Source organism: Primulina tabacum, chromosome 11, assembly GCF_025594145.1.
Source record: "Primulina tabacum isolate GXHZ01 chromosome 11, ASM2559414v2, whole genome shotgun sequence".
Classification (NCBI taxonomy): Eukaryota; Viridiplantae; Streptophyta; class Magnoliopsida; order Lamiales; family Gesneriaceae; genus Primulina; species Primulina tabacum.
In genome coordinates, this window is record NC_134560.1 from 39061384 (window position 1) to 39069084 (window position 7701).

Below are 7701 nucleotides of genomic sequence, written 5' to 3' on the forward strand. Positions count from 1 at the left end.
TGTATTTAAACATAATTAATAGTATCTATTTATTTTTAAATTTTTATTTTGAAGATATGTTTTTTATTTTAAAATAATAAATTAGGTTTATAATTTAGATGTTTATTTTTAAATTTTAATTATGATTAAACATATCTCATAATGATTTGACAAATATTTAGCATATTTTAATGTGGTCTAGTTGCAAAAACAAATAAAGATTGCAATTTTGTGATTTTTATGCTTTTATAAATATGAAAATTAATGCATCAAACTTAAATTTATCATATTTATGTATTATTTTATCTATTTATTGATTTGAAATAATTACAATTATACTAAAATAAAAAACGATTTTTCACGCTTAAACATGTGCTAATCTCGCTTAAACTTAAAAAGCTTGGAGCTCGACATCCGCGCTTCGGGGCGCTTCACGTTTTTTAGAACCTTGTTGAATAGTCTCATCCTGTCATGGTCCATACAGACTACAGTAGATAAAGATACAAGTTATATATACACCAATATAGGTCTCAAAAAGAGACCCCTAAAATAGCCAAGTTGGTCTCACCTTCTTCCATCCCTTCCCGTAAGTCTTAGGATCGAGCCCAAAAAAAATGTCATCTGAAAATGAACAATATTATATTTTATGTTATACTAACATCCTTCGATGCATACGTTATGTTCATTTGTTTTGTAACTGTCGAGTTTTATGATAAATTGATTTGGATTAATTATTGATTACTCATTTAGTAGATTTATTTTTTTATTTTATTTTTTGAAAAAAATTGAATCAACTTGTTGTTTTTCTACTATATAAAGATAAGTCTCTTGTGAGATGACCTCACGAATCTTTATCTGTGAGATGAGTCAACCCTACCGATATTCACAATAAAAAGTAATACTCTTAACATAAAAAGTAATATTTTTTCATGGATAACTCAAATAAAAAATCCGTCTAATAAAATACCAACCGTGAAACCGTTTCACACAAGTTTTTGCTCTAGATAAAAAGCGATGGATAGATATACAAAGTGCAAATTGCTTCTATTGATTTTTCCAACTTCCACAGTTGTTTACTTTGACTTTCAACTATTATAGGCAATTATTATAATTTCTTTTGAACCATAATTCTATAATTTTTTACATCCTTCAAAATTACAAGATATGACATGTACATTGTACGTGGGTATTCCCGAATGTCCATGCAAAATAGATATATTTCAACTTAAATTAATTTTTTTAAAGAAAAAGATATTTGAAAAACCTTATTTTAATAATAAAATATAAAAAGCATAAAGTCAATAATTCTTATTAATTAAAGAAAGAAAGTGCATGGAATTTTCAACCCTGACTTTTATTCATCCTTACATTGAATATCCAACTTCGTGTACGCTGCATGCATTTTGACTCAATGGAATTCAATGTTGCTCCACAACCCAAATCATAATAAATAATATACCTTTGACATAAAAATCAATTAAAAACCCTTCCTCTTCCATGTCCACCACCCCTCTTGCCGGCACCGTGCCCTTCCTCTGCCAATGACATCTGGGTCGCCGAAAGATCTTGGTGGTGGTGGTGGTGGTGGTGGGTAAGAGGAGGGGTTTGGAATGGACCAGATATTGGGTGATAGGGGTAGTAGGCATGCAAACTCTACCCTACAAAATAAATAGCTACATCCAAACTATTTACTTCTCTTACTAGTAGTGTTTGACAAACAGAAAGTGCATTGATTTCCATGTACAATTTGGTCTATTGTTTTTTGCACTAGAAATTAATCAAGGGGAAAAAAAGAAGCCCTTAGTAATGGAACATAATCCGGAGGATGAAATCATTCTTCTGCCAATACAAAATCAGCAACTTTCTTCAATGATTTGCATGCATTTCTTAGATCGGATTCCGTATGAGCAGCAGACACATACAGCCTAATTCCAGCAGGTAATTTGCATTTGTCAACCGTGGATCGTTTCGAAGTTGCCACAAAAATGGAGTAGTCCTTCAATAACTGTAAGCACATTAAATTATCAAGCATGTTTTCGGGACTATGTTATTCGTCCAAGTGAGAAGTAGACACCACTTACATGATCACAAATATCTTGAAGCACTTGTAGATCTGCCTTCAAGAATCCTGCCGACTTTTTGAGCCTAAGAAAAACTATGGGTGATTGTGGATCACTTGTTGTTTCAAGTCCTTGTATCTCTGACACACCTGGAATATTACACAACGTTGTTATAAAGGGAAAGTGGCAATCGTTTACATAGAGTTCAATATCAGTCAGATGCAACCTAGTTGATTAAATAATGGGAGAATAGCCAAATGATCCACAAAAAAAAGTAGAAACCTTTATGTAAAATAGCTACATTTTCCTTCAATTTTGTGAGAAGATTTGGACTTTCTTCCAAGATATCGATGGCAGTAATTGCAGCACTTGCCAGATAAGGAGGCAAGGAGGCAGAAAATACATAACCAGAACTACTGAGACGCTGCAAAAGGAGTATAGCAGTGACATTAGAGAAGATAAGCGGCACAAAAAGCAGCAAAATATTGTTGACTGCGAATGTTAAAGTACAACACTATTGCTAGTTCACTCATGAAACAGAATTTCTGAAAAAAGCGGTTTCAAACTTAGCATTAGAATCATGGTCATTAAGTTGGTATTGTTTGTTTATTATCAGACCTTTGTTAATGTCTGATCAACATGCACAACACATCTTGATATTAACTCCGGCACATAATATCAGATCTCCGGCATATACATGAGAGTTTATCAAAGTACAAAAAAATTGTTGAGCCACTTCCAATGAGCTTGAGCTAGTGAGAAAAGTGGTTCTAATAGTAGAATCCAATGAAATGGGTACCAACAGTTTTTGTTTCTCAATCCTGAGCAGTGTCTGGGAACCAGTGGAAGTTATGATCAATACTGCCCCAACTCATATCAATTTGTGTCAGCAAGCATTGTTGAGCACTCAACCCTCTAAAAAAACATATGATACTCTAAAACACAGCAATATACTAGTTTGACACAGCAACTACAGACTATTCAAGAGAGTTATACCATTTATCTAAAGAATAAGGGATTAAATTTAGTAGCAACCATGTTTGTATCCCACACAATGACTCAAAAAAAAACCCACCTGATGATCGATAACTCGGGCACTCCCAGTACAAAATCCTCCTTCACTGGCCAATGCATGCCCCATTACAGCAGTAATAATATCTACCTTCTCAACCTATCCCAAAAAAAATCAAGATAAAACTACATGGATATATTTATAACTTGTAGATGAATGGCCAAGGATACTTACCGGAACTCTGCAATGTTCGGTTAGGCCTCTACCAGAACTTCCAAGAACACCAATAGAATTGCTTTCATCTAGGATTACACGGAATCTATATTTCTCCTTCAGTTTGATGATTTCATCCAATGGAGCGATTTGACCAGAATTCTGGAAGTGGCACGTGATTGGTCAGGAATAAACCTTTCAGAAAATTCAACTTCATTTCAAATATAGAATAAGTACAAGACTCCATATGGAAAACTAACATAGAACTTAATTGAAACAGTTCCCAATTTTTCAAGTAGGAAGTGAGACTCTAAGGCACAATAGCTAGTGTACAGGCCATCGGTAGATCCTCAAAAAAAATCTGATGCATTCAATGCAGGTAATAGTAAGATTACGGCCTCTGGATTGTTCATATAGCTTTGGGTGCTTTGGCTGAAGGAAATCCTCCATTCTCAAATTTTCGCAAGTCATTGATCATATGAACTGTGCTCAGAAAAAATGACAGGCTATGTTTGAACTTCCATCATATCATATATCATATATTAACTAAAAATGCAAAGGTTTTTGCTCTCAACCATTAAGTTTCAAAGGATGATCTCCTATAAGCATAAAAAGAAGCTAGTGTTCAAAGTGTAGATCAAGGACTTGGTTATCAGAAGAGACAACTTGGAGTACATGTGCTCACCACATCTGAGAAAAAAGAATAAAAATAGAAATCATAGTAAATGAAAAAACAAAATGCTATTTCTGTTAGAGAAGATACCTGATATATTGCTTCTACAACGATATAGCGCCTAAGCTTCTCCGCTCGTTTGTTTTCATGGGTAACCTTCTCCAAAATACTCTGTAAGGACTTCGTATCATTGTGTTTGAAAAAAATTATTGTACTTCTAGAGAGGTGAAGGCCATTTTGTATCCCCCAGTGGACTCCCTCATCACTGCAAGATATACCCACCACACCCAGCCAAAAAAGAAAGCATAGAAAAAAACAACATGTTATGATTAACAAGAATCATTATAGAAACCCAACATATAGTATTTATATAGAAATTAGATCTCCAGTATAAGCAGCTCATATATTCATACGTCACAGCAGTAAAATAAAGATATAATCTGTGTCAGTGACACAAGAAAGAGGAATACATAGTACATTTGATAGAATGATGAAGGTGATGTCCAGCATTTTCATGACAAGATTAAAAAAAATTCATAGTAATGGAAAAAAATTATTGTACTCTGACAGATAGTTGCAGACATTTTGAAGCATGAATAAAATCAACATGGAAATTAACATGCTTACATTGTTCGTTAGAAAGAGGAATGCAAACTAAGAACAGAATGCCAGGAGCACAATTTTAAAGAAGGTGGAGTAAGTACTGCCAAAAAATGAAGAAGGAATCATGCTTGTGTCAATGAGTTAGATCCCCGCCATTGATATCCGATAATAAAAGCAAAAAAAAAAAAAAAAAAAAAAAAACCAAAATGAAAACTAGATCAGAGTTTGGCCATGTTCAGCTTAGCACTCTCCCACTGGTGCTAAATGATATCAGATTACTTTCAAATTTTCTACATTTAAATAAACCATAACTTGAACCCAACTAAAATTTTCAGGAATTTCCAGAAGGATGTTATGTGGCACAATACAATAAAATGAACCACAAGTATTTCGGAAAAACTCACACGACGACAATATCACCCTTCTTACAAAATGCTGGAATCGTACTAAACATTGTGGAAAGCCCATAGGAATAAAGTATAGAGTCAGTGGTTCCAAGAAACTTTGCTATTCTGGCCTCACAATCAAGGTGAACATCTGCATCAATTAAAAATATCGACTGCATGGTGTTATGGTGAGCAAAATTAAGGAGAGGCACATGATGAAGTAATGGTGCAAGAGCTTCAGTTTATGACAACATATCAGATCCTACCAATTGTCCCATAAAATCCACGTGGACCACAAGAACCAACACCGTATTTTTCCAGCGCTTTGGTACATGACTCCTGCTTCAAAACAACACTATTATTGAAAACCATGTAAAGCAACAAAGTAAAAGAAAAACAGAAGAGAATATTTGCTATTTCTTGACAAGAGGAAACTTTTTCTTACTTGTAGCTTTTCGTGCCCTAAAAAGCCAAGGTAATTCGCTGATGTGAAATTCACAACTTCTTTACCATTGATTACAGTATGTGTTCCAGCAGCACTGGATAATGAAAATAATGAGATAATATGAAATCTGAAAGAGTGTAAGGACTTCAAAATATAATTCTTCATTTGATGAAGCAAGACTAACAGAAATTCAAGCCGACAATCAAGATACACATCATCACTTCTATTATTAAATAATTTTATGTCAGATAATATAGTAAATGCAGTGAAAATTCATGTCATATAAAGAAAGCATATATCTATTCTAATCAACTCTCATCCTTTCTTTATAGTACCAATATCAAAAATTGCCTCTGCCAGAAAATGAACTTGAGAAACAATACAAGATGAAAATCTCACCTTTCCAATACCGGGGGTTCATACTTCATCTCTTTAGTAATAGAAGGAATGAGGGATTCCGGGACCCATTCATCACATAACTCATCTATTTCCTAAAAATCATTGCCCAACCATGTATATCACAGTGTCAGCTTAGATGACAAAAAACAAGATGTTAAAATGGAGAATCTAGGAAAATACAAGTAAAAAGACAAGTCTCATGCTGGCTGCAATTTTAGAAGCAAGCAAGAAAGAAGAAATTTGCTTAATCAGCATGGCTTTCCTAGACGTGAAAGGTATAAAATCCTTCTTCAAAATTGGCTTATCAAGGCATTTGCATAAACAGCAAATAATAGAGCAAGGACCGAGGACACATACTAGCCTGTCAGAACATTTTTCCGCATCAATGATGATTTGTTAAATATATATTATGAATGCTTAATACTGTCCATCAGCAAAATATTTATGTACCACGTTTTTTCTATTCCACAGCATTCATTTACAGCAAAAGAATGCATGAATGAGAAAAGAAATCAAACAAACAAAAAAAAATGAATTAATTGAAAAGAAGCTCATTTCATGTCCTGGCAAACCTTGCATTGGAAGAGCATCGCTGTATCAGTTTGAATAAAGGAAAAGTAAAGAAGATAATAATTCAGAATATGAAACACAAACCTTCTTCGTCAATGGTCTTTTTGGTGGCTTATAACTTTTTTGGGATACAAGAAAAAGAATTACAACCAAGAGAAGACCCTCCACAAACAAATGGCCTACAGAAATATAAACTCATGACAAAATTCACATAATATAGAAACAAAACACAACACACTTTCAAAAAAGATAGCGAACCTCCAATTGGAACTCCAAAGATAACAGCTCGAGTAGAAGGTGCATCAAGTACCAATGTCACCCAATCTGAAAATGACTTCGCCATACTTTCAAATGCCGCCAACATTGTATCCATTGACTCTAGTTGGAATTCACACAAAGGCTTACACCACTTATCGGAACCAGAAGCTAGTACTCTTTAATTCATATCACGGAAAACTTTCACCACGGTTTTGAATGAATGCTTGTTCAAGAGCTGGAACCAACAACTACTAAATCAAACATTCATTATAGTCACTCTCCAGAAATAACTAAGACATTCACGATTGCATCTACAATTCAGACAAATAACACAAGAATGTGTTCATATGAAAGATTGAAGCTTATATTTCATGTTTAAGCCCCCGGACTTGGACCCACTCTGCTGTGAAGGGCAGGCTTACACACAGGAGAGGCAAAAAGATTTAATCTTTCAATGAAATATGCCCAGAAAATGCTAGTGTCGCTTAAAAAAAAACCCCAAAATCATCTCCCAAAAAAGAAAAAGCATTACTCTCTCTTGATTGGATAGATTTGAGATTGGATAGATTTCGAATCATTCCCACTTATTAAAACCACAGGGACGCCGATCCTATAATTACAAGCCCTTCACGTGTACATTAGATCCCAACAATTACATAAGATCGACAAATTTAATAGAGAACACAGTCATATCCATCACAATTCGGAAGGCGTAACACCATTCAAAAACAAGAAACTCGAATTCAATCATTCTGAACAGAGAGCTAGAGCAACACGGGGAGTGAGTCTGGATACTATCAGACGCCAAGTTAGACTGTACACGAAGCTCAACAGGCTCGGATTCAACCATTCAAGCATTCCATATCCTCAATCAAAAATCAATAAAATGGGTGGTCGCCAAAACCAAACAGATCTGCATATTATCATCATATCACAATCCCTTGAATCTTGAGATCGGATACACTTACCTCCAATTCCACCGTATCAATCGTTATCGCAGACAGAAATGGGAGAGAAGATGCAAAAAACTCTTAAGAGGTAAGTAAACTTAACCAGTTTTTTTTAAAACAGGAAAAAGGGAAATTTGTTTTATTTTTCATAAA

At 34.4% G+C, this 7701-nt stretch overlaps 1 protein-coding gene across 2 annotated transcripts; it reads right to left on the reverse strand.

Moving 5' to 3' along the window:
- Nucleotides 1-1653: 1653 nt before the first annotated feature.
- Nucleotides 1654-7701, reverse strand: LOC142517655 (long chain base biosynthesis protein 1-like). 2 transcript variants are annotated; one of them, XM_075620015.1, is made up of 13 exons: nucleotides 7567-7701; nucleotides 6599-6833; nucleotides 6425-6519; nucleotides 5771-5862; nucleotides 5372-5465; nucleotides 5193-5265; nucleotides 4945-5077; nucleotides 4028-4202; nucleotides 3286-3426; nucleotides 3115-3210; nucleotides 2322-2463; nucleotides 2061-2188; nucleotides 1654-1984 (listed from the first exon to the last, which is right to left on the reverse strand). In XM_075620015.1, the coding sequence occupies exons 2-13, from the start codon at nucleotides 6711-6713 to the stop codon at nucleotides 1811-1813; spliced, it is 1458 nt and encodes a 485-aa protein (XP_075476130.1). In that variant the 5' UTR covers nucleotides 6714-6833; nucleotides 7567-7701; the 3' UTR covers nucleotides 1654-1810. The 2 variants fall into 2 exon arrangements, with proteins under 2 accessions (XP_075476130.1, XP_075476129.1); XM_075620014.1 differs by having other exon boundaries at nucleotides 6599-6846.

What these genes read in the sequence shown, in the direction of transcription:
- LOC142517655 (XM_075620015.1), bottom strand. Translation starts at nt 6,713, where the DNA reads ATGGATACAATGTTGGCGGCATTTGAAAGTATGGCGAAGTCATTTTCA. An exon ending in CTTTGGAGTTCCAATTGGAG is followed by an intron (nt 6,520 to 6,598) that starts GTTCGCTATCTT and finishes ATATTTCTGTAG; the next exon opens with GCCATTTGTTTGTGGAGGGT. An exon ending in TTGTAGAAGCAATATATCAG is followed by an intron (nt 3,427 to 4,027) that starts GTATCTTCTCTA and finishes TGCCACTTCCAG; the next exon opens with AATTCTGGTCAAATCGCTCC.